This window comes from Pogoniulus pusillus, chromosome 21 (genome assembly GCF_015220805.1).
Source record: "Pogoniulus pusillus isolate bPogPus1 chromosome 21, bPogPus1.pri, whole genome shotgun sequence".
NCBI classification, from domain to species: domain Eukaryota; kingdom Metazoa; phylum Chordata; class Aves; order Piciformes; family Lybiidae; genus Pogoniulus; species Pogoniulus pusillus.
Genome location: NC_087284.1, coordinates 2596272 through 2622688, shown reverse-complemented (window position 1 = coordinate 2622688; position 26417 = coordinate 2596272). Strand labels below are relative to the sequence as shown.

At 47.6% G+C, this 26417-nt stretch overlaps 1 protein-coding gene across 4 annotated transcripts in view; it reads left to right on the top strand.

The window, feature by feature from the left end:
- The window catches only part of TRIO (trio Rho guanine nucleotide exchange factor), a 244562-nt gene that overhangs the window by 74966 nt on the left and 143179 nt on the right, over positions 1–26417 (top strand). For all 4 annotated transcript variants that reach the window (XM_064160782.1, XM_064160786.1, XM_064160785.1 and 1 more), the window contains exons 14-23: positions 1790–1912; positions 3706–3900; positions 4011–4126; positions 4675–4741; positions 7090–7199; positions 8347–8416; positions 8911–9000; positions 16272–16364; positions 21672–21783; positions 24338–24528. In XM_064160782.1, coding sequence (XP_064016852.1) covers positions 1790–1912; positions 3706–3900; positions 4011–4126; positions 4675–4741; positions 7090–7199; positions 8347–8416; positions 8911–9000; positions 16272–16364; positions 21672–21783; positions 24338–24528 — 1167 coding nt within the window. The remainder of the gene's footprint in view (positions 1–1789; positions 1913–3705; positions 3901–4010; positions 4127–4674; positions 4742–7089; positions 7200–8346; positions 8417–8910; positions 9001–16271; positions 16365–21671; positions 21784–24337; positions 24529–26417) is intronic.

Genomic DNA, 26417 nt, shown 5'->3' with positions numbered 1-26417 from the left:
CCTGTCCATAGAATCAAGGAATCATAGAATCAAGCAGGTTGGAAGAGACCTCTAAGATCATCCAGTCCAACCTAGCACCCAGCCCTAGCCAGGCAACCAGACCATGGCACTAAGTGCTTCAGCCAGGCTTGGCTTGAACACCTAGAATGATAGAATTATTGTGCTAAGCTGTAAATCACAGAATCATAGAATCAGTCAGGGTTGGAAGGGACCACAAGGATCAGCCAGTTCCAACCCCCCTGCCATGGGCAGGGACACCCTACCCTAGATCAGGCTGGCCACAGCCTCATCCAGCCTGGCCTTACAAATCTCCAGGCATGGGGCCTCAACCACCTACTTGTAAAACTGTGGACATAGTCAGTTAGACAGTACAGTCCTACAGTAGTGACCTTCCCTGCAGTATTCACTTTCACATGCAAGTTGTTTAATTCATTAGGCACTGCTTCTTAAACTAAGTGAGTTTTCTTGGAGCTACACAGTGATATTGTAGAGGACTTCTGGGAACAGGTCACAACATTCATAGATGAGGGGCAAGGAACTGATGTCATTTACCTGGACCTGAGCAAGGTTTGATGGGTGGAGCACCAGATAGATAAAGACCTGGCTTGATGGCCACACCCATTGAGTGGCTGTCAATGGCTCCGTGGCCAAGTGGGGACCAGTAACAAGTGGAGTCCCTCAGGGGTCAGTCCTGGGACCAGTCTTGTTCAATGTCTTTGTGGGTGCCATGGACAGAGGCACTGAGTGCAGCCTCAGCAAGTTTGCTGCCCACACCAAGCTGTGTGGTGCAGCAGCCAGGCTGGAGGGCAGGGATCCACCCAGAGGGAGCTGGACAAGCTGCAGAGGTGGGCACAAGCCAACCTCAGGAGGTTCAACAAGACCAAGTGCAAGGTCCAGCATCTGGATGGACATAATCCCAAGCACAACTCCAGGCTGGGCAGAGAGTGGCTGGAGAGCAGCCCTGAGGAGAGGGACTTGGGGGTGCTGCTGGAGGAGAAGCTCAGCATGAGCCAGCAGTGTGCACTTGCAGCCCAGAAAGCCAAGCAGAGCCTGGGCTGCATCAGGAGAAGTGTGGCCAGCAGGTGGAGGGAGGTGATTCTCCCCCTCTGCTCTGCTGAGACCCCACCTGGAGTACTGCATCCAGTTCTGGAGCTCCGATTATAAGAAAAATGCAGAGATGCTGGAGCGTGTCCAGAGCAGGGCCAGGAGGATGCTCAGAGGGCTGCAGCAGCTCTGCTGTGAGCACAGACTGAAAGAGTTGAGGCTGTTGAGTCTGGAGAAGAGGAGGCTCCCAGGTGACCTTCTTGTGGCCTTCCAGGATCTGAACTGGGCTACAAAAAAGCTGGGGAGGGACTTTTTAGGCTGTGAGGGAGTGCCAGGACTGGGGGGAATGGAGCAAAGCTGGAGGTGGGGAGGTTCAGAGTGGAGGTGAGAAGAAAGTTGTTGGTGATGAGAGTGGTGAGAGGCTGGAAGGGGTTTCCCAGGGAGGTGGTTGAGGCCCCATGGCTGGAGGTGCTTAAGAGCAGGCTGGATGAGGCTGTGGCCAGGCTGATCCTAGGCTAGGGTGTCCCTGGCCGTGGCAGGGGGATTTAAACTAGCTAATCTTTGTGGTCCCTTCCAACCCTGACTGCTTCTATGATTCTAGGTATTAGTTTGTTTTTATGAGTGAATTAGAGTAAAATTTACCTGTGGCAAATCAATTGTTGTGAAATGCTGATAACAGATGGTTTCTACTGGCAAAAGTGTGTTCTTTTTTCTCTTACTTTCCCTTTGTTACCTCTTTATTTAGGCTTTGGAATGGATTCATGACAATGGAGAATTTTATTTATCCACACACACTTCCACTGGCTCTAGTATCCAGCATACTCAAGAGTTGTTAAAAGAGCATGAAGAATTCCAGATCACAGCAAAGGTAAAATAAGTAAACATTTGTAATATTTGGGGGGACACAGAGAAAAAAAAAAGAAAGGAGATCCAAAGAAATTAAACAACAACAAACTAACAAACAAACTTACTGATGAGGGGATTGAGTCCAGAATCAGTAAGTTTGCAGATGACACCAAGCTAGGAGCAGCTGTGGAGCTGTTGGAGGGTAGGAGAGCCCTGCAGAGGGATCTTGCCAGGCTGCATGGGTGGGCAGAGGCCAATGGGATGAGATTGAACAAGGCCAAGTGCAGGGTTCTGCACTTTGGCCACAACAACCACAAGCAGCACTGCAGGCTGGGGACTGAGTGGCTGAGAGCAGCCAAGCAGAAAGGGACCTGGAGGTGCTGGTAGATAGTAGCTGAAGATGAGGCAGCAGTGTGCCCAGGTGGCTGAGAGAGCCAATGGCATCCTGGGCCTGGCTCAGGAGCAGCGTGGCCAGCAGGACAAGGGAGATTATTCTGCCCCTGTGCTCAGCACTGGTCAGGCCACCCCTTGAGTGCTGTGTCCAGTTCTGGGCTCCTCAATTCAAGAGAGATGTTGAGGTGCTGGAAGGTGTCCAGAGAAGGGCAATGAAGCTGGTGAGGGGCCTGGAGCACAGCCCTGTGAGGAGAGGTTGAGAGAGCTGGGGGTGTTTAGCCTGCAGAAGAGGAGGCTCAGGGCAGAGCTCATTGCTGTCTGCAGCTCCCTGAAGGGAGGCTGTAGCCAGGTGGGGTTGGTCTCTTCTGCCAGGCAAGCAGCAACAGAACAAGGGGACACAGTCTCCAGTTGTGCCGGGGAGGTCTAGGCTGGATGTTAGGAGGAAGTTGTTGGCAGAGAGAGTGATTGGCATTGGAATGGGCTGCCCAGGGAGGTGGTGGAGTTGCTGTGCCTGGAGGTGTTCAAGAAAAGCCTGGCTGAGGCACTTAGTGCCATGGTCTGGTTGACTGGCTAGGGCTGGGTGCTAGGTTGGCCTGGATGAGCTTGGAGGTCTCTTCCAACCTGGTTGATTCTATGATTCTAACCAAAAAGTCTCTCAACTAACCAACAAATAAAACAGAACAACCTGAACTCCCACCTCCTCCCAAAACATCCACCAGGAGATGTCCATTAAGATTTGTTTGCTTGCAGTGGGTTGCTTTGTCTATTTGTTTTGGAAACAGAACAAACAAAAAGATCATCAGGAGGTAGTCACTGTTACCGGCGCCTCCTGAGCCCTTTGTGCTGTTCATTTCTCATTTCAAAATCATAGTAAGAGAGCTTGAAGAACAAACCTTAAATAAATGATTGCAGGGCCTTTGGTTGCTGCTGTTATATCCTCACATTCCTGGATGCTCAGAGGGCTGCAGCAGCTCTGCTGTGAGCACAGACTGAAAGAGTTGGGGCTGTGCAGGCTGGAGAAGAGGAGGCTCCCAGGTGACCTTCTTGTGGCCTTCCAGCATCTGAAGGGGGCCTCCAAAAAAGCTGGGGAGGGACTTTTTAGGCTGTGAGGGAGTGCCAGGACTGGGAGGAATGGAGCAAAGCTGGAGGTGGGGAGATTCAGAGTGGACGTGAGGAGGAAGTTGCTTGGCCTGAAAGTGGTGAGAGGCTGGACTGGGTTTCCCAGGGAGGTGGTTGAGGCCCCATGGCTGGAGGTGTTTAAGGCCAGGCTGGATGAGGCTGTGGGCAGCCTGCTCTAGGGTAGGGTGTCCCTGCCCAAGGCAGAGGGATTGCAACTAGATGGTGCTTGTGGTCCCTTCCAGCCCTGACTGATTCTGTGATTCAGGTCAAGTTGGTAACTGCAGTATTTTCCTCTTTTCCCAGCAAACCAAAGAGAGGGTGAAGTTGTTGATACAGCTGGCTGATGGCTTCTGTGAAAAAGGGCATGCTCATGCCACAGAGATTAAAAAATGTGTCACAGCAGTGGATAAGAGGTACAGAGACTTCTCCCTGCGCATGGAGAAGTACAGGACCTCTCTAGAGAAAGCTCTGGGTATCTCCTCTGATTCCAACAAAGCGGTAAGAGAAACCTGCGTGTGATGACAGACCAACAGGCTTTGCTTGTGTTCATTTACCTATTGTTTTCTCCTGTCTGCTTCCTTAATCAATCCTTCCTCTGTTTTATAAAGAGCAAAAGCTTGCAGCTGGATATAATCCCAGCCAGTGTCCCTGGGTCGGAGGTGAAGCTGCGCGATGCTGCACACGAGCTGAATGAAGAGAAACGGAAGTCTGCCCGCAGGAAAGAGTAATGCATTTCTTTCTTTTTAATCAATGAGAATACATCAATCACTCTTGACAGTGAATAGACTGTCCTGGCCTCTCTGGCAGCTTAGATATTGGATACATGCTACAGAGTGAGTGGTGTTGCTCAGCAGAGCCTGTTGCCATTTGTTCACGTGCTTTTGCTCACAGGTCATTAATTATAGCACAACAGAAAATTAAAGCATTTAAAAATGTGTTAAGTTTCTTCTAACATCCTTTGTTTTCTTTCTATAAACAGTGAAATCGTGTAGGGGGAGGAGGGAGGACAACAGCTAAAGACTGTAGCAAGTGAAAAGGGTTTGCAAAAAAAGAATGCAGTCTCCTTCCCCATTTTGTTTTACACTTGGCCAGTAAAGGAGGATTGTTTCCTTTTTAAGTTTCCTTCACCTGCAGTCTCTCTTCACATTTCAGTTCTCAGACTTTCCTTGCAGCAGTAGAAAAAGCAAAAGCTAATGAAGAAAAAGATGTTATTATGCATTCACTGTGATCTAATAGAATGAGATTTGATTGTTCTTTCTGTTGTCACCTAAGGTTCATTATGGCTGAGCTAATCCAGACAGAAAAAGCTTACGTAAGAGACCTCCGGGAATGCATGGATGTAAGTTTGCTTTTCTCACTGATCTTTGAAGCCAGGATTTGGTCTGTTGCTTTGTGTTTATTTCTGGTTTTAACAGCCAAATGTTATTGAAATGTTTGCAATCACAGGTGTGATGGTTTGGGTGTTCCCTGCCCCCTCACACTTGAGAAAGTCACCCAGACTGGACTCAGCCAAGCTGGAAATTGAGTGAAGCTTTATACTTACAGCTCAGCACAATACACAAGCAGGTACTTAAAATAGCTACAGCTATAGACAGAAACAGACAAGTCAAAAAGTAATACAGAAACACAAGAGCCCTCCCAGAAACCAGAGTCCCCAGGAGGGGCTCCCAACCACCCTTCCACCTTCTTCCCACCCCTCTACCTTACCCCAGACTTTGCCTTACATTCAAGGTGAGTTTGGAGGCTCAACTGGGGAGTTAGGAAGCAGATGGATTAGTCACACAGTCGGCAGGTTAGGTTAGAGAGGAGTTCATGCAGCCCCAAAAGACAGAGAGCAACTCCCCTGTCTGTGTGTTCTTGTTATCCATCTCAGCAATCCTGAGTGCAGCAGCCATCACCACTGTTTCCTTTTCACAGCCTATCAGGTAATTCTTCTCACCAAAATATCCCAGCTAGGCTCAAACTAGCACAACAGGACTAAATTAAGCATCTTTTCTGCTGTTAAGAAGAAGTGCAGCATCTGATAACCGCTTTGGAGTTCTCCCTGTGTGTTTTGTTGTTGTCAGTACTAAGTTTCAGCATTTGCTTCTTTCCCGGTTCATAAACACGGTATTTTTTGGTTTAGAGAGAGGAAGAGGAGGAGGAAGAGTAGGGGTTTACTTTATTTGTTTTGCTAGCAACAGAGATGAGCTTGTGTTAGTTCTTTTGTTCTCTGTGTCACATGGTCTGCTACTCGCTGGCCTTTTGCATAGAAGTTCAGAGAGGCTCCACGGAAAAGTGCCCAGCAATCGCTACACTGAAGCAAGCAAAGTTCAGTGCTAGCTGTTGCACACAGCTTCTAGGCTGTAGGCATGACCTTGAGAAAGAATATCCTGAAGCATCAGAGGTTGGCAACCACTCTCTGCATTTTAAATTATGAGGTCTCAGGGTCTGTGTTAAATTGTCACTATTAGAACTTGGCTTTTGGTGTCAAAGTCACAGGGTGTATTTGACATGAGAGAGACTTGGCTTTTGGTGTCAAAGTCACAGGGTCTATTTGACATGAGAGATACTTGGGTTTTGGTGTCAAAGCCACAGGGTCTATTTGACATGAGAGATACTTGGCTTTTGGTGTCAAAATCACAGGGTCTGTTTGACATGAGAGATACTTGGGTTTTGGTGTCAAAATCACAGTGTGTATTTGACATGAGAGATACTTGGCTTTTGGTGTCAAAATCACAGGGTCTGTTTGACATGAGAGATACTTGGCTTTTGGTGTCAAAATCACAGGGTCTGTTTGACATGAGAGAGACTTGGCTTTTGGTGTCAAAATCACAGGGTCTATTTGACATGAGAGATACTTGGCTTTTGGTGTCAAAGTCACAGGGTCTATTTGACATGAGAGATACTTGGCTTTTGGTGTCAAAGCCACAGGGTCTATTTGACATGAGAGATACTTGGCTTTTGGTGTCAAAGTCACAGGGTCTATTTGACATGAGAGGTACTTGGCTTTTGGTGTCAAAGTCACAGGGTCTATTTGACATGAGAGGTACTTGGCTTTTGGTGTCAAAGTCACAGGGTCTATTTGACATGAGAGGTACTTGGCTTTTGGTGTCAAAGTCACAGGGTCTATTTGACATGAGAGATACTTGGCTTTTGGTGTCAAAATCACAAGCTTTATTTGACATAACAGATACTTGGGTTTTGGTATCAATGTCACAGGGTCTATTTGACATAAGAGATACTTGGGTTTTGGTGTCAAAGTCACAGGGTCTATTTGACATAAGAGATACTTGGGTTTTGGTATCAAGATCACAGTGTGTATTTGACCTAACAGATACTTGGGTTTTGGTATCAAGATCACAAGGTCTATTTGACATAAGTGATACCTGGGTTTTGGTATCAAGATCACAGTGTGTATTTGACATAACAGATACTTGGGTTTTGGTATCAAGATCACAGTGTGTATTTGACCTAACAGATACTTGGGTTTTGGTATCAAGATCACAAGGTCTATTTGACATAAGTGATACTTGGGTTTTGGTATCAAGATCACAGTGTATATTTGACCTAACAGATACTTTCACAGTTGGAGGAAATGATGTTGTGTGATCTTTTCTCCCCAGGAATGCCTGTTTACAGACACCTAGATTCTTGTGTTCAGAGTTTATAGAGGCTTCTTTCATGCATCCTTTTTTTTCTGGGCAGACCTATCTCTGGGAAATGACGAGTGGAGTTGAGGAGATCCCGCCTGGTATTGTAAACAAAGAACACATTATCTTTGGAAACATGCAGGAAATCTATGAGTTTCACAACAAGTGAGTGACTTATCTTCCATTGCCATATTACTGCTGCATCTCAGTGATGATCTGAGGGATTTCCTGATGAAAATATTGTGATTATTCCTAATGGGCAGTCACATTGCTAAATTGCTTCAGTTGTTTTTTGCAGTCAGGGCAGCATACCATTAGAGACTATCTACTTCAGTCTTGGGGTATTTTTCAGGGTTTAAGAAATTGCTTGGATCAGTTTCAGACCTTCCCATGATATTTATATTGAATTACATTTTTATATCAGCTCTGTAATTGCACTTTTTTATCTCCATTTCTGCTATTGTTAACTCACACTGTCACTAGAAATTATACAGGCTGGGGTCGGAGTGGCTGGAGAGCAGCCAAACAGAGAGGAATCTGGGGCTGCTGATTGATACCCACCTGAACATGAGCCAGCAGTGTGCCCAGGTGGCCAAGAGAGCCAGTGGCATCCTGGCCTGCATCAGGAATGGTGTGGCCAGCAGGAGCAGGGAGGTCATTCTGCCCCTGTACTCTGCACTGGTTAGACCACACCTTGAGTGCTGTGTTCAGTTCTGGGCCCCCCAGTTTAGGAGGGACATTGAGATGCTTGAGCATGTCCAGAGAAGGGCGACAAGGCTGGGGAGAGGCCTTGAGCACAGCCCTACGAGGAGAGGCTGAGGGAGCTGGGATTGGTTAGCCTGGAGAAGAGGAGGCTCAGGGGAGACCTTATTGCTGTCTACAACTACCTGAGGGGAGGTTGTGGCCAGGAGGAGGTTGCTCTCTTCTCTCAGGTGGCCAGCACCAGAACAAGAGGACACAGCCTCAGGCTGTGCCAGGGGAAATTTAGGCTGGAGGTGAGGAGAAAGTTCTTCCCTGAGAGAGTCATTGGACACTGGAATGGGCTGCCCGGGGAGGTGGTGGAGTCGCCGTCCCTGGAGCTGTTCAAGGCAGGATTGGACGTGGCACTTGGTGCCATGGTCTGGCCTTGAGCTCTGTGGTAAAGGGTTGGACTTGATGATCTGTGAGGTCTCTTCCAACCTTGGTGATACTGGGATACTGTGAATTACAGCAAGTTTTCTAGCTGCCTTTATGCAGACAATAGATCAGCATCAGCTGCTGTAATGAAGGTGTTTCATGTGCATTGTACTATTTGTTCCTTTTCTACTCATAGTATATTCCTCAAGGAGCTGGAGAAATATGAGCAGTTACCAGAAGATGTTGGACACTGTTTCGTTACTTGGGTAATGAAGTCAGACTTATATTTAGAAGTAACAAGGGGGGATGGGGATCGTGGGGGGATGGATTCTTGCTCTCAGGTCCCTTTTTAACTTGTGAAATTCATCAAAGCACCTCTTCAAATCTCAGTAAAAATGTGTGTGTCTTTAACTGGAGAAAAACTAAATAAACAAACAAGTAAATAAATGAGGCACTGCTGTCAGGTGCCAGTGCATAGCTGCTGTTAAAGTCTATGCAAGTTGCCCAAATCTGCATTCAGGTTTGTTTGTCTATCTTTGTCTAAGATAGGAATGATTTACTTTTGCATACATTGCTGTTGTTTTCAATGTTACTTGCCCCATGTGTTTTCTTGTGCTGCCAGTTTGAAAGGGAAAATAGTTCTCTAGAGGTCAATTTCTTGAAAGAGGACATACCCTCTTTGATAAACTGTGTGAAGACTTTGAGAGAGGAGAGCATTGCATTTCTAACAACCTGTGCACGTTTACCTTTCGTTCTGCAGGCAGACAAATTCCAGATGTATGTTACTTACTGTAAAAATAAGCCAGATTCTACCCAACTGATCCTAGAACACGCAGGAGCATACTTTGATGTGAGTACTCCGCCTCTGTCTGTTATGAAGGGGAAATCAGTTAATGCCAGATGATGTTTTCTGCAAAAATCATATTGTTTGTTAATTTTGCTGTTCAGAACTCTGCCACCCCCAACCACTGATTTTAATAATATTTAGGTTCTTACACGTTCATGGAACCATTCTGTGGATAATATCTAGCTCTAGTAATAACCAGCAAAATAGATAAGCATTGATTGAACTGGAAGAGAAGATTCCTGTGGTCAAATACTGCTTGTGGTCAATGTGCTGCTTGCCCACTGGATGGACTCAAGGAGCTCTTTCTGCTTACAACAGAAGGCAATGAAGAGTTACAAAGAGGCTTTTAAGTATTTACTCACAAATTATTATTATTATTACCTGACTTGCAGGGGCTACTACAGACCCAGGGAGTGCCCAGATGCTTTCAGGGGACTCTGTCTTGTTGGCTGTTGAGACTTGATTGTTCCCAGGCTTCTGGGGAAATGAGGCAGACAATCTCTGACCTTGTCTGCTGGCTCCTCTGGATGATCTGTGTGTGTCCAGGACTTGTAAGCAGGACTTTCAGGTGCAGAGGCAGATGTCATGCCATGTGCTGTCTCAGCACGATGTCACGCTGGCCATGCAGGCCGATCATGTGCAGGCATCCAGGGTCTGCTCCTGGTAAGCTCACGACAGTGGAGTTTACCAGCAAGCAATAAGGCAGTAGGCAGCTGCAGTAGGCAATGGCAGAGTGTGGTTGAGTGCAGCAGAGAACAGGTTGTTTACCTGTGTATCTCCTTTTATCACCCCCAAGTCCCTCTCCTCAGGGCAGCTCTCCAGACACTCACTGCCCAGCCTGCATGTGTGCTTGGCCTTGCCTTGAGCCAGCTGCAGGACCTTGCACTTGGTCTTGTTGAACCTCATGATGTTGGCTTGTGCCCACCTCTGCAGCCTGTCCAGCTCCCTCTGGATGGATCCCTTCCTTCCAGCCTGTCTGCTGCACCACACAGCTTGGTGTGCTCAGCAGACTTGCTGAGGCTGCACTCAGTGCCTCTGTCCATGTCAAACATTATTCTCTAAGTGTCATCTGATGGTCACAAATGTAGTAAACAGAATGGGATTCTCTATGTGAATTTCTTTCCTTCATTTTTCAGTCAGTCATTGGTGTACCTGGTCTGTTCCTAGGGTCCCCACTACAGCAAGTAGACAAGATTTGAGTTTAATTTTAAGAAGGCTTAATGTGTAAGCAGATTCTTAAGTACAATTGCAATATAGGGATATGCCTCTGAGTCCAAACCTCAAAGTGTTTTGCCAAATTCAAGTAGACATTATTCATTTAAATGCAGAAAAAGGAACCTTCAGAAGTCCTGAAAGTGTATCAAATAAGATTGCTAAAACCCATTAATAATTAAAAGGAGAAAGAGGAAATTAACTGTTTCAATAAATACATCTGCCTGATGCCTGTGCAGGCTTCCACATGAGTCACCCCATGTGCAGAAAAGGCATTTATTGCTGCCCCCCTTCAAGCCTGCAGGGCAGGGGTGGGGGAAAGCAGGTTTACACACATTTCTTCTCCCATTCAAACTCATGGAGTGAGAGGGGGAAGAGAAGAATTTGGGGTACCCCTGGACACTAATCTAACATCATTTTGTTGTGGCCTGGCTAGCTAGATGCGAGATTCATTCCAATTATTAATCCTCTTTAATGATCATGTTTGTTATTATTATATTAATACCAATATTGTATCATCTCGACACATAACTTATTTTTAATCAGGCATCCTGGCCTGGCTCAGGAGCACTGTGGGCAGCAGGACAAGGGAGGATATTCTTCCCCTGTACTCAACAGTGGTCAGGGCACAGCTTGAGTACTGTGTCCAGTTCTGGGCTCCTCAATTTAAGAGAGATGTTGAGGTGCTGGAAGGTGCCCAGAGAAGGGCAATGCAGCTGGTGAGGGGCCTGGAGCACAGCCCTGTGAGGAGAGGCTGAGAGAGCTGGGGGTGTGCAGCCTGCAGCAGAGGAGGCTCAGGGCAGACCTCATTGCTGTCTACAAGTACCTGAAGGGAGGCTGTAGCCAGGTGGGGTTGGTCTCTTCTGCCAGGCAAGCAGCAACAGAACAAGGGGACACAGTCTCAAGTTGTGCCAGGGCAGGTCTAGGCTGGATGTTAGGAGGAAGTTGTTGTCAGAGAGAGTGATTGGCATTGGAATGGGCTGCCCAGGGAGGTGGTGGAGGCACTGTCCCTGGAGGTGTTGAAGCAAAGCCTGGCTGGGGCACTTAGTGCCATGGTCTGGTTGACTGGCTAGGGCTGGGTGCTAGGTTGGACTGGATGAGCTTGGAGGTCTCTTCCAACCTGGTTGATTCTATGATTCACACGTGTTGGAAAACAGTACCCAAGAAGGAAAACAGGCAATTTAGAGCAATTAAGAAAACTGGCAAAAATATAAGCATCAAACTATTAGAATTGGAAAGAGGTTCTTGTGGTCGATTAAACTGCTTGCCCACTAGAGGGACTTGAGTGACTCTTTTCTGCTGAAGGCACTTAGAATTTAGTTGCAGAGAGGCTTTTGAAGATGTACTCACAAAATGTATCTCTGGATTCCCAGGACTAAATTACAGTTTCCAGACAGTACCCAAAGACTTGAAGAGAGTTCTTTCAGTGTGCAGCCAGCCACCAATGACTTTTGGAGCTTTCCCCTGGCTAGCAGGAGGCTGGGGAGGAATTAGTTGATCTCTGGCCTGATCCTGGTTCCTCTTGGACAAATCTGTGTCATTTCCAGGCTCCCAGTCTCAGCAGAAGACTTGCAGATGTGCAGGCACAATGGCATGCTGGTGGCTAATTTTGCCTATCACATGAAGGCATTCAGTGATTATTCCTGTGTGATGGTTTGGGTGTTTCCTGCCCCCCCCCCCAACTTTAGAAGTCACCCAGGCTAGACTCAGCCAGCTCTGGAAAGATGAATGAAGCTATTTATTTACAGCTGGCACAATATACAAGCAGATACTTACAGTAGATACAGTTATAGACAGAAATAGACAAGGTAAAAGGTAATACAGAAACACAACTCCCCTCCCAGAAACCTGAGTCCCCAGGAGAGGCTCTCAACCACCCCTGCTCCTTCCCCCTGCCCCTCTCAACCTTACCCCAGTCCCAAGGAAGAACAGAGGTTCAGCCAGAGGTTAGGAAGCAAAGTGGGTTAGCCCAAAATGGAGGGTGAGGTTAGAGAGATGCAGCTCAGCCAGCAGCCCAAGTGAGAGAGATGGCCAGAGTGTGAGAGTGGTTATCTAATGTTTTTGTCTCTTGTTCCTATACTTCTCAGCAAGGCTGTGAGGGAAGCAGCCATCACCATTGTGTTCCTTTCACAGCCTGTAACCTAGTTCTCACCAAAACACTCTAGCCTGCTTCAAACTAGCACATCCTGGTAAACTGAGGCACAGCAGTTCCAGGTGGTTCAAGCCCAAAGTACTAGGGCTGGTAATTCCCCAGCGAAGCTGGCTTGGAGCTCAGCTGGCAAACTGCTGCAGAGCAAAATAAGGCATGAGCATGGCAAAGCCCAGCTGGGTACAACAGCAAAAGCATGGTTACAGCAGCAGAGCACAGTGTGTTCACCTGCTCATCGCTTTCATCAGTTCAGCTTCTTTGGCCACAGAGCTTACCCAATCAGAATGGCAGTTTGCCAAACTTGGCCATATTGGCTGAGCCAGGGCTTACTTCATCCATCCATTGTGTCTCCAGGGGAGACACAAACAAGTGCATAAACAACTGGGGGTACCCTGTTTACCACTTGGAAGGAAACATGATGGCACCAAGCCTTTGTCTTCCTTTCTCACCCTGCTTCCCCATCAGCAGAAGGGAGGGTGAACAGGGAACATGTCTGGACAAGCCAGGACATGCTTTAGGCCTATCTTGGCCTTCCACAACACTGGATAGGTGAGGAGAGAGCAGTGGATGTTGAGTTCAGCAAGGGTCTTGACACTGTCTCCCATAATATCCACATAGGCACGCTTAGAAAGCCTGGATTAGATGAGTGAACAGTGAGCTGGATTGAGAACTGGCAGAATGACAGAGGCCTAAGGTTTGTGATCAAGATGCAGTCCAGTTGGAGGCCTGCAGCTAGCAATACTCTCCAGGGGTAAAGGACTGGATACAGTCTCAGTCAACATCTTCATCAGCAACCTGGATAAAGGGGCAGTGTACTCTCAGCAAGCTTGCTGATGATGCAGAACTGGGAGGAGCATGTGACACAGCAGAAGGCTGTACAGCCATTCAGCAGCCCTTGGATAGGCTGGAGAGTTGGGCCAGGGAGAACCTAATGAAGTTCACTGTGAGTCAACAGTGTGCTTTTCTGTCCAAGAAGGCCAGTGGTCTTCTGTGGTATATTGAGAAGAGTGTGACCACCAGGTCAAGGGAGGTTCTCTTCTCTCTCTCCTCTGTCCTGCTAAGGCCACATGTATAGCATTGTGTCCAGTTCTCAGTTCCTCAGTTCAAGAGAGATGGAGACTACTGGAGACACTCCAGCAGAGGGCTAGAAAGGTGATTAGGGGGCAGCCTTTCCTCTCGTGAGGATAGGCTGAGAGACCAGGGGCTGTTTGGCCTGCAGAAGAATGAGAGGGCATCATATAACTGCATAGAAATATGTAAAAGGTGGGTGTCAAGAGGATGGGGCAAATCTCTTTTCATTGATGCCCTGTGATAGTATGAGGGTGATAGATACAAAGCAGAAGACAGAAGATCCACCTCACCATGAGAAAAAGCTTCTTTACTGTCAGGGTGACAGAGCACTGGCACAGGCTGCCCAGAGAAGTTGTGGAGTCTCCTTCTCTGGAGATTTTCAAAGCAGACCTGGATGTCTTCCTGTGCAACCTGATCTATGTGAACCTGCTTTTAGCGTGGGGATTGGACTGGGTGATCCACAGGTGTCCCTTCTAATCCCTTGACACTGTCCCACACCACATCCTGGTCAGCAAGCTGGTGACACATGGGTTTGATGGGTGGACCACAGGGTAGGTAAAGAACTGGCTTGATATCTGCACCCAAAGAGTGACTGTAAATGGTTCCATGTCCAAGTGGGGACCAGTAACAAGTGGAGTCCCTCAGGGATCAGTCCTGGGACCAGTCTTGTTCAACGTCTTTGTGGGTGCCATGGACAGAGGCACTGAGTGCAGCCTCAGCAAGTTTGCTGCCCACACCAAGCTGTGTGGTGCAACAGCCAGGCTGGAGGGCAGGGATCCATCCAGAGGGAGCTGGACAGGCTGCAGAGGTGGGCACGAGCCAACCTCAGGAGGTTCAACAAGAGCAAGTGCAAGGTCCTGCAGCTGGGTGGAGGCAATGCCAAGCAGAAATGCAGGCTGGGCAGGGAGTGGCTGGAGAGCAGCCCTGAGGAGAGGGACTTGGGGGTGCTGCTGGAGGAGAAGCTCAACAGGAGCCAGCAGTGTGCACTTGCAGCCCAGAAAGCCAAGCAGAGCCTGGGCTGCAGCAGCAGAAGTGTGGCCAGCAGGTGGAGGGAGGTGATTCTGCCCCTCTACTCTGCTCTGCTGAGACCCCACCTGGAGTCCTGCATCCAGTTCTGGAGCCCCCATTACAAGAGGGATGTGGAGATGCTGGAGTGTGTCCAGAGAGGGACCACGAGGATGCTCAGAGGGCTGCAGCAGCTCTGCTGTGAGCACAGACTGAAACAGTTGGGGCTGTTGAGTCTGGAGAAGAGGAGGCTCCCAGGTGACCTTCTTGTGGCCTTCCAGGATCTGAAGGGGACCTACAAAAAACCTGGGGAGGGACTTTTGAGGCTCTGAGGGAGTGACAGGACTGGGGGGAATGGAGCAAAGCTGGAGGTGGGGAGATTGAGCCTGGCTGTGAGGAGGAAGTTGTTGAGCATGAGAGTGGTGAGAGGCTGGAATGGGTTGCCCAGGGAGGTGGTTGAGGCCCCATGGCTGGAGGTGTTTGAGGCCAGGCTGGCTGAGGCTGTGTGCAGCCTGCTCTAGGGTAGGGTGTCCCTGGGCATGGCAGGGGGGTTGGAACTGGCTGCTCCTTGTGGTCCCTTCCAACCCTGACTGATTCTATGATTCTATTGTGTGATTCCAACACCTGCTTGAACAGACAAGCAATAAACAGGTTCTGTTTAAAACACACATACAATACTGTGATAAAAAGTCAGTGCATAAAGTTCAGCCAAGATCAGTACTTGAAATTGGGAATTATCCTATCCAGTTATGCTATAATTTTATTTTCCTCTGGCTTTGCAGAGGTGGTTGTTTGTAAGGGGCTGATTTTCAAGTTAGCTAACTCCTTTCCCTCCGGTAGAAAACATTCCTTCGGGCTCCCTCTTGAGGGGGAAGAGGCTGGCTGTGACTGGCAGCTAAACTAGCAGCTAAACTAGCAGCTAAACTAGCAGCTGTTGCTAAGAAACCTCCACCTCAGCCTCCCTGTGGTAGGCCTGCTTGTTCTCTGGAACACTGAAACGTGTCTCTCCTGCTTGTAGTAAAAGAAGTTCTGGGCCCCCCAATTTAGGAGGGACATTGAGATGCTTGAGCGTGTCCAGAGAAGGGCAACGAGGCTGGGGAGAGGCCTTGAGCACAGCCCTACGAGGAGAGGCTGAGGGAGCTGGGATTGGTTAGCCTGGAGAAGAGGAGGCTCAGGGGAGACCTCATTGCTGTCTACAGCTACCTGAGGGGAGGTTGTGTCCAGGAGGAGGTTGCTCTCTTCTCTCAGGTGGCCAGCACCAGAACAAGAGGACACAGCCTCAGGCTGCACCAGGGGAGATTTAGGCTGGAGGTGAGGAGAAAGTTCTTCCCTGAGAGAGTCATTGGACACTGGAATGGGCTGCCCGGGGAGGTGGTGGAGTCGCCGTCCCTGGAGCTGTTCAAGGCAGGACTGGACGTGGCACTTGGTGCCATGGTCTGGCCTTGAGCTCTGTGGTAAAGGGTTGGACTTGATGATCTGTGAGGTCTCTTCCAACCTTGGTGATACTGTGATACTGTGTGATACTGTGGTACTGTGAAATAGAGGTGCCATGTTTTTAGAAAGGCCTTGCTGCATGTTTGGTGTTGCTAATCATTGCTGTGTGTATTTGGGATTGCTGAGACACTTCTCTCTGAGGTTATAATCTTTTGTTTCTACAAACTGAGCGGGTAGATGTAATTGCTTGCTGGGGTTTGAACATCCTGTCATCCTGTCTTTTTCATTTCTCCTTGATAAAATAGGATGAGTAACTCATATATACTACTGCATAGACCTCAGAGCAATCTATAGCTAAGCATTGCTGTTCCCAGTCCTCAAATGTGACCTTTCTTTCACGCAGGAGATACAACAACGGCATGGACTGGCCAACTCTATCTCCTCTTACCTTATCAAACCTGTGCAAAGGATAACAAAATACCAGCTTCTTTTAAAGGTCAGTATCCATTCAGAGTTCTTCACGTGGTTCTGCTGTTCTTAAGAAGGTGAAGCCCCTGCTGAAATCCAGAGGGCAGTTTTACTCTGTGCTCTGAGAGCATCCTGTACAGGCTCAAATATTACTGTGCTATTTTTTAGAAGGCCACTGAAAATGAAAGAAGGTGCAAATAAGCAGTTTCTTGTCCAGATTCCTATAAATCAAAGAAGACAAGCTCTCTGCTAGTGTTTAGCTAGGTAACAGAGTTCATGTTTCCAGCTTAATGGTCATGGACAGGCACATTTGTGTAATGCTTTACCAAATCTTTTTGGTAAGCCATTAGCTGTGTTTATGTATCGAGTACTGTAAAACTTTGTGACCTCATTGGTGTCTACAGCTCCCTGAAGGGAGGCTGTAGCCAGGTGGGATTGGGCTCTTCTGCCAGGCAAGCATTAACAGAACAAGGGGACACAGTCTCAAGTTGTGTGTAGGGGGAAGGTCTGTGCTGGATGTTAGGAGGAAGTTGTTGTCAGAGAGAGTGATTGGCAGTGGAATGGGCTGCCCAGGGAGGTGGTGGAGTTGCTGTCCCTGGATGTGTTGAAGCAAAGCCTGGATGAGGCACTTAGTGCCATGGTCTGGTTGACTGGCCAGGGCTGGGTGCTAGGTTGGACTGGCTGAGCTTGGAGGTCTCTTCCAACCTGCTTGATTCTATGATTCTGCAGTTCTATGAAGTGCACTGGATGGCACTGCTTGTTTTGCAGCAGCTGCCTACAGAATTGCTGTTAACAGGTGTCTCCCCTTTTAGCTTCTGAACTGCCATCTAAAACTTATTCAAACCATCTGTTACAAAGGGGAAGTTAATGCGAGATGATATCTTCCCATAATTAGTATTGTTTATTCATTTTGCTACTCAGAACTCTGCCACCCCTGACCACTGATTTTAATAATATTTAGGTTCTTACATGCTCATGGAAACATTCTGTGGATAATATCTAGCTCTAGTAATAACCAGCAAAATAGATAAGCATGGATTGAACTGGAAGAGAAGATTCCCGTGGTCAAATAGCGCTTGCGGTCAATGTGCTGCTTGCCCACTGGGTGGACTCAAGGAGCTCTTTCTGCTCATGGCAGAAGACAATGACGAGTTACAAAGAGGCTTTTAAGTATTTACTCACAAATTGTTATTACCTGACTTGTTGGGGCTAGCCACAGACCTAGGGAGTGCCCAGATGCTTTCAGGGGACTCTGTCTTGTCGGCTGTTGAGACTTGATTGTTCCCAGGCTTCTGGGGAAAGGAGGCAGACAATCTCTGACCTTGTCTCCTGGCTCCTCTGGACAATCTGTGTGTGTCCAGGACTTCTGGTCTTAGCAGGAGGCTGTGAGGTGCAGGCAGGATGCAATGCCATGTGCAGTCTCAGCAGGATGGCACTCTGACCACACAGGCCGATTGTGCAGAGGCATTCAAAGCCTGTTCCTGGCAAACTTGGGACAGTGGAGTTTCAAACGATGAGGCAGTAGGCAATAGCAGCAGAGAGCAGCAGGCAGGAGTAGCACAGTAGAGCACACCAGAGCACTTTTTTTACCTGCATATCTCTTTTATCAGTGTGGGCCAGGTTGAATTGCCCTTTGGACACAGAACAGCCAATCAGAATGGCAGTTAGCCAAGCCTGACTGTATTAGGCAAAGCCATAGGCTTGCTTTACCCAAATTTGAGAAGAGCTCAGGCCTTGCACAAGGCAGGCACAAGCTAAGTGTGTGTACCTCGATTACCATAGGACCAAGACACGTGTGGGCAGGCCAGAGTCCTTAGATTTAGTGGCTCCAGGTTCTTTTGTCTTCCTTTTCACTCTTGCTTCTCTCGTGGAGCAAAAAAGCATGGCTGGGCAAGGCAAGACAGGTATTGAGCCTATTTTGGGGCTATCAGGCCCACCACGAGAACATTGCAGGCTACTTCAGGCCAAAGTGAATGGAAACAAGGCTGTCATTGTAAACTGAAAGCTGTTGTCTGTTCTGCCCTTGCCACTTGATTAGCTTATAACTTACAGAAACAGTCTAGCCCCTGCTGTTGCACTAGACCCTGTTTCAGAAATGTCAAAGGATCGATTCCAAGAGTTATTATTGGTTTTACTTCTCAACATGCCATTGCCACTACATTATTGCAGTGATGGGATAGGTCAGTTTCACCACTCTTTGTGAAGCCAGATGTCTTTGCTGCGTAGTAAAATGAATTTGTTTGATGGTTGCTGGGTCTCCTTTTAGTCCCCTCCCTATAAGAAAGCATAAAACATGAAAGGATTGAAACCCAAAAACTTGACTGATACTTGAGACAGTTTACATTGGTAGAAGTTCTGCATTGAAACCCAAAAACTTGACTGATACTTGAGACAGTTTACATTGGTAGAAGTTCTGCATAAGTTTTTTCAAATGGTGTTGTGTGATGGTTTGAGTGTTCCCTGCCCCCCCCACCACTTTAGAAGTCACCCAGTTAGACTCAGCCAGCTCTGGAAATATGAATGGAGCTATTTATTTACAGCTGGCACAATATGCAAGCAGCTATTTACAGTATATACAGTTATAGACAGAAATAGACAAGGGAAAAAGTAATAAAGAAACACAACTCCCCTCCCAGAAACCTGAGTCCCCAGGAGGGGCTCCCAACCACCCCTGCACCTTCCCCCTGCCCCTCTCAACCTTACCCCAGTCCTAAGGAAGAATAGAGGTTCAACTGAGAGGTTAAGAAGCAAAGCTGAGTGGCAGGTGAGGTTAGGGAGATGCAGCTCAGCCAGAGCCCAGCCAGAGAGTGCAGCAAAAGTGACAAAAGTGTTATCTAATGTTTACTTTCTTGTTCCCATACCTCTCAGCAAGACTGTGAGGGAGTAGACAGCACCATTGTTTTCCTTTTTCACAGCCTATGATCTACTTTTTCTCACCAAAACATGCCACCCTGCTTCAAACTAGCACATATTGAAGCTGTTCTGTGCCTCTGGAGGTACTTAGTTACAGTCACTTTTCTGTGGAGCTGTCCTGCAGAATTTAAGTGTGAAGATGTAATGTTTTGCTCTGATGTGATGGTGTCAGCAATTAAACATAGAAGCAATGATGACAGTAGCAGGAATCATTATGAGCACAGACTGAAAGAGTTGGGGCTGTGCAGGCTGGAGCAGAGGAGGCTCCCAGGTGACCTTCTTGTGGCCTTCCAGGATCTGAAAAGTGCCTCCAAAAAAGCTGGGGAGGGACTTTTTAGGCTGTCAGGGAGTGACAGGACTGGGGGAAATGGAGCAAAGCTGGAGGTGGGGAGGTGGAGCCTAAATGTGAGGAGGAAGTTGTTGAGCCTGAGAGTGGTGAGAGGCTGGAATGGGTTGCCCAGGGAGGTGGTTGAGGCCCCATGGCTGGAGGTGCTTGAGGCCAGGCTGGCTGAGGCTGTGTGCAGCCTGCTCTAGGGTAGGATGTCCCTGCCCATGGCAGAGGGGTTGGAACTAGATGATCCTTGTGGTCCCTTCCAACCTGACTGATTCTGTGATTCTGTGATCTGCTTTCTCTTTAAAAAAGAAAAGGGAATTTAACCTGAGGGAATGAATTGAGTCTTTTGAATAATGGAAGGAACATAATCTGCCCTCCAGGTGCCGTAAGCTACGTTTTATCTTGATACAGTTCAGACACTCAAAGGATGTGAGGAAAGTTGAGCATCAGCTTAGGTGTTATGTTAATATCTGTGGGGTGTTGAAGGGGCAGGGAACCTGCATAGCACAAAATCCCACTACAGCTTTCAGCGTCCTCCGATCTTAAATTTCTATCCAATGTTAATGCTTGTTTGGATTCAAACTTTTGTCTGTAGAATAGAATCACAGAATCAGTCAGGGTTGGAAGGGACCACAAGGAGCAGCCAGTTCCAACCCCCCTGCCATGCCCAGGGACACCCTACCCTAGAGCAGGCTGCCCACAGCCTCAGCCAGCCTGGCCTTAAACACCTCCCTGGGCAACCCATTCCAGCCTCTCATCACTCTCATGCTCAACAACTTCCTCCTCACATCCAGCCTGAACCTACCAATCTTCAACTTTGCTCTATTCCCCCCAGTCCTGTCACTCCCTGACAGCCTAAAAAGTCCCTCACCAGCTTTTTTGCAGGCCCCCTTCAGATGCTGGAAGGCCACAAGAAGGTCACCTCAGATCCTTCTCTTCTCCAGGCTGAACAGCTCCAACTCTTTCAGTCTGTCTTCATAGCAGAGGTGCTCCAGCCCTCTGATGCTTTGAACTGTGTAAGCACTGAGTAGAGTAATTCGTAGAATGTTTAAATTGAAGCAATGTAATCCCCTTAGCAGCAGTAGTAGATGGTGGGAGGTGGATGTCCTTTTGTGTCATCCTGCTTTGTACTGTCTTCCTGACTTGACAGCAGTGTTGTTCTGAGCTTTGATGTAGCACTGCATCTGATAGCTGTGTCAGTGCTCATAAAAACTGCTCTTCTTAATGTAACTACCAAAGATTTCTTGTTTAGCAGATGATCTTGTTTAGCTAATAGGTGGTTAACTGAAAGCTGGGGCTGCTCTTTGAAAAACAGGTCATGATAAAGACAAAATATGCTTTCAGGTTATTGGCAGAGAAAGAAGTTGAAATAGATTTTTACATGCCAAAACTTACTCTTTGTTTGTTAGAAGTACTGCATCAGGAATGGTGTGGTCAGCAGGAGCAGGGAGGTCATTCTGCCCCTGTACTCTGCATTGGTTAGACCACACCTTGAGTCCTGTGTTCAGTTCTGTGCCCCCCAGTTTAGGAGGGACATTGAGATGCTTGAGTGTGTCCAGAGAAGGGCGACGAGGCTGGGGAGAGGCCTTGAGCACAGCCCTACGAGGAGAGGCTGAGGGAGCTGGGATTGGTTAGCCTGGAGAAGAGGAGGCTCAGGGGTGACCTTATTGCTGTCTACAACTACCTGAGGGGAGGTTGTGGCCAGGAGGAGGTTGCTCTCTTCTCTCAGGTGGCCAGCACCAGAACAAGAGGACACAGCCTCAGGCTGCACCAGGGGAGATTTAGGCTGGAGGTGAGGAGAAAGTTCTTCCCTGAGAGAGTCATTGGACACTGGAATGGGCTGCCCGGGGAGGTGGTGGAGTCGCCGTCCCTGGAGCTGTTCAAGGCAGGATTGGATGTGGCACTTGGTGCCATGGTCTGGCCTTGAGCTCTGTGGTAAAGGGTTGGACTTGATGATCTGTGAGGTCTCTTCCAACCTTGGTGATACTGGGATACTGTGATACTGTGATACTGTGATACTTTGGTTATCTGTTCTAGTAATGTAGAAACACATGGTAGAGAGTATTCACATGTGCTCATCTGTTGCAGGAGCTGCTCACGTGTTGTGAAGAAGGTAAAGGTGAGATTAAAGATGGCCTGGAGGTGATGCTCAGTGTGCCAAAGCGAGCCAATGATGCCATGCACCTCAGTATGCTGGAAGGTAGGATTTAAACTGGCTTTGATCAATACTGGGTTCAGTGTTGTTCAGTATCTGTGAAGGATGATGCAAAATTAATAACCTGTGTTAATTTTGATAGCCAGGTGGTGATTGTTAATAACTGAAAACTGTTCATTAACTTTAAAACTCACCAGAAAATTTATTCACAGGTTCAAAATGCAAACTTGGAAATTCATACACGCAGAGAACAGGCAAAACCTGAGCACTTATTTCTTAAAGTGGCAAGCACAAATATTATACTGGAAGAGGCTTTTAAGTATTTACTTACAAAATTATTATTACCTGACTCTCAGGGCCAGCCACAGTCCCAGACAGTGCCCAAATGCTGTCAGGGAACTCTGTCTTGTCAGCCACTGAGACTTGATTCTTCCCAGGCTTCTGGGGAAAGGAGGCAGACAATCTCTGACCTTGTCTGCTGGCTCCTCTGGACAATCTGTGTATCTCCAGAGCTTCTAGTCTTAGCAGGAGACTTTCAGGTGCAGGCAGGGTGCAGTGCCATGTGCAGTCTCAGCAGGATGTCACATTGGTTATGCAGGCCAATCACATGCAGGCATTTAGAGCCTGTTCCTGGTAAGCCCTCCAGGGAAATTCAGGATGCAAAATGAGGCAGCAGCAGCCTCTGTGCTACCTGCTTATCCCTTTTATCAATATCCATCCCAAGACTAATGAAGCATTGGACATAGATTAGCCAATCAGAATGGCACTTTGCCAGGCCTCACCATATTAGGTGAAGCCAGGGCTTTCGCCCTCCCCTCCTGTGGTTGCTTCCCCCAGCACAGGAGGAGCAGGGGAACATGTGTGGGCAAGCCAGAGCATGGGCAAAGATGTTTGCCCTGTCAGGCCTACCACTGCAGTGTCTTCATTGATGACCTGAATGGGGGGATTGAGTGTACCCTCAGCATGTTCATTGAGCATATCAAGCAGGGCAGGGCAGTGGGGACTGACACACTGGAAGGCTGTACTGTCATCCACTGAGATCATAGAATCATACAATGCTCTGGCTTGGAAGGGACCTCCATGGGTCATCTACCCACCCCCTCTACAGTAACTGTAAGCAGGAGCATCCTCAATTAGATCAGGTTGCCCAGAGCCCTGCTGAGCCTCACTTGGAATATCCAACCACCTTCCTGGGCAACCTGTTCCAATCTTCCATTACCCTCAGGAAGCCTTTGTTCCTCATCTTGTTGGCAAGCAACAACAGAACAAGGGGACAGAGTCTCAAGTTGTGCCAGGGGAGGTCTGGGCTGGATGATAGGAGGAAGTTGTTGTCAGAGAGAGTGATTGGCATTGGAATGGGCTGCCCAGGGAGGTGGTGAAGTTGCTGTGCCTGGAGGTGTTGAAGCAAAGCCTGGCTGAGGCACTTAGTGCCATGGTCTGGTTGCTTGGCCAGGGCTGGGTGCCAGGACTGGATGATCTTGGAGGTCTCTTCCAAGTTGGTTGATTCTGTGATTCTCTGTGTATGCTATACTATATGTATAGTTACTGTAAAAGTCAATCTGGTCTGGCACGTGGTCCCTGATCATGTGAATGCTCAAAGCCACCTCTCTTCCATAATTTTGAACAGCACTGTTGTTGGTCCCTTTACAGGACCAGTTCCAAATGCTTTGTTCAGGAGAAGATGCTAGTCTAAATGCTGGGCAGCTTTGCTGTTAGTCTGGTAACAATTGGAATGCAACTCTGTAGAATATCCTAATCTTTTACCTGAGTTGACATTATGATGAACCATGCATGTGTTGTTGAGTCATCCCATGTTAAACAAACACAGTCAGAGAGCACATTTCCTCTTTGTGTCTCTGGAGGGTTTTGAATGAACATCCTGATGCAGCTTGCCTCTGACAGGGTCCATACTGCTATCCTGGTTTTAGCAGTGAGGACTTCTATTCAGAGAGTACTTCCAAGTGTTTGAAAGTGCATCTGGGAGAACACTGTGCCACTACAATGAAAGTAAAATTGCTGATAATCTTTATATTTCAGACTAATTCATCTGTTATTTCTTTATTGGATCAGTGCTGGAATGACTTAGTGTCAGACTGCAGCTCCAAGCTACCACCTTTCCTCCTGCCCTATTGGAACATGTTTGCATGGTCACTGCATATATGTTAGGGAAACTGTATCACCAGAAGAGGTGGCATCTGGGAGGTTTCCAATGTCAGGACAACCTGATGTGCTCTTTCTGTCCTTGCAAATTCCTCACTGTCTACAAAGGCAGAAAGCTTGTAAGAGAAGGAATTTTCATCATGAAAAAGGTTGCCAGAAGCTGACATAGATCTGTCATTTGTTGGTGAAATACTGCCAGAAGAGTTGATAAGCTCCTTAGAGTTGCATCTCTAAATTCAGTCATGGATTTGAGCTACAGTTATATCTAATATATTCCAGTGTGGAAAGCAAGTCTTTTCAGCAAGGCTTCCTTGGAATTCTATGTTTGGGGGGGATGAGGGAGAGAAATCACATCACTGAATAAACAGAAACTGTGCTTTTTCATTTCCTTGTGTTATCAATTTCTCATAGCAAACCTTTCCTCTCCCTGTATTTTTAGGCTTTGATGAAAATATAGAATCTCAGGGAGAGCTCATCCTTCAAGAGTCCTTCCAAGTCTGGGACCCAAAAACTCTCATTCGAAAGGGGAGAGAGAGGCACCTTTTCCTTTTTGAGATGTCCTTGGTTTTCAGTAAAGAAGTAAAGGACTCCAGTGGAAGGAGCAAGTACATTTACAAGAGCAAACTGTTTGTAAGTATGGGACAACAAGTGGTCATGTTGGGAAAACTGCCTAGATTAGGCTGTGGCTAAGCTCAGATTGCTTAAATGTGCCTGAAGAACACTGAGAGAACAGCCTTAGAATGTGTGTTCTGAAACTTAAAAGTTTGCTGCTTTGTCATGCTTTTGAGGCAGAAGAGCAGGCTGAAAGCAAGTACCAAAGGCTCCAGGATAATCCTGGTGTGTCAGAACAAAGGCAAATAAACATGAGGCAGCAGTGTGCCCAGGTGGCCAAGAGAGCCAATGGCATCCTGGCCTGCATCAGGAGCAGTGTGGCCAGCAGGAGCAGGGAGGTTATTCTGCCCCTGTACCCAGCACTGGTCAGGCCACAGCTTGAGTGCTGTGTCCAGTTCTGGGCCACTCAATTCAAGAGAGATGTTGAGGTGCTGAAAGGCTTCCAGTGAAGGGTGACAAAGCTGGTGAGGGGCCTGGAACACAAACCCTATGAGAAGAGGCTGAGGGAGCTGGGGATGTGCAGCCTGCAGAAGAGGAGGCTCAGGGCAGAGCTCATTGCTGTCTACAACTACCTGAAGGGAGGCTGTAGCCAGGTGGGGTTGGGCTCTGCTGCCAGGCAACCAGCAGTAATAGAACAAGGGGACACAGTCTCAAGTTGTGGCAGGAGAGGTCTAGGCTGGATGTTAGGAGGAAGTTGTTGGCAGAGAGAGTGATTGGCATTGGAATGAGCTGCCCAGGGAGGTGGTGGAGTTGCTGTGCCTGGAGGTGTTGAAGCCAAGCCTGGCTGAGGCACTTAGTGCCATGGTCTGGTTGATTGGATAGGGCTGGGGGATAGGTTGGCCTGGATGATCTTTGAGGTCTCTTCCAACCTGCTTGATTCTATGATCCTATGGTCGGGCTGGACTGATCTTGTCTTACTTGTGTGTGACTGCTGATTCTTTAAGGCTTAAGGAGCTGACAAGCTTCTTTCATCTTGCTTGTTTACTGGTTCTGTTGTAGTACTATTCATGTTAAGGACTCATTTTGATGTATATCCTGCTTATACTGATAGAGAAAAGGAAGAGCTCCATCTTATAGAAGAGCTAATTTCAGAATGCTTACTGAGACTAGCAGCCTCACAAGAAAGTTTTGTACATGACCTGATAGCTCTCATGGTTTACTGAAATGTATGTGAGTGGATCTGAAGGTGGGAATTCTTTTTCTTTTGATTTAAAAACAGAAATAATGTATCTATTCTTTCTTTCCTCATCTGTACCATTTGTTATAAAATGTGACCCTGAAATTCACATCCTTACCTTCCAGTCTCATTGGATTCCTTGGTGTGATGGTTTGGGTGTTCCCTGCCCCCCCACACTTCAGAAAATCCCCCAGACTAGACTTAGCCAAGCTGGAAATGGAAAGAATGAAGCTGTGCTTATAGCTTAGCACAATATACAGGCAGATTTACATTATGATAGAATCATAGAATCACAGAATCAACCAGGTTGGAAGAGACCTCCAAGATCATCCAGTCCAACCTATCCCCCAGCCCTATCCAATTGACTAAACCATGGCACTAAGTGCCTCATCCAGTCTCCTCTTGAACACCTCCAGGAATGAGAGGGAATGGATATAAGGTGGAAGAGGGTAGACTCAGACTGGGTAGTAGGAAGAGATTCTTTATGGTGAGAATGGTGAGCCAGTGGAATAGGTTACCCAGGGAAGTTGTGGATACCTCTTCTCAGGAGGTGTTCAAGGCCAAGTTGGATGGAGACTTGAACAGCCTGCTCCAGTGGAAGGAGTTCCTGCCCATGGCAGTGAGGTTGGACCTAGATGATCTTTAAAGTCCCTTCCATTCTATGACTCTCTGATTTTGCCTCCTCGAGGCAGACATTAAGTTATAAATGTAAAATCTGCAAGTTTTGTGG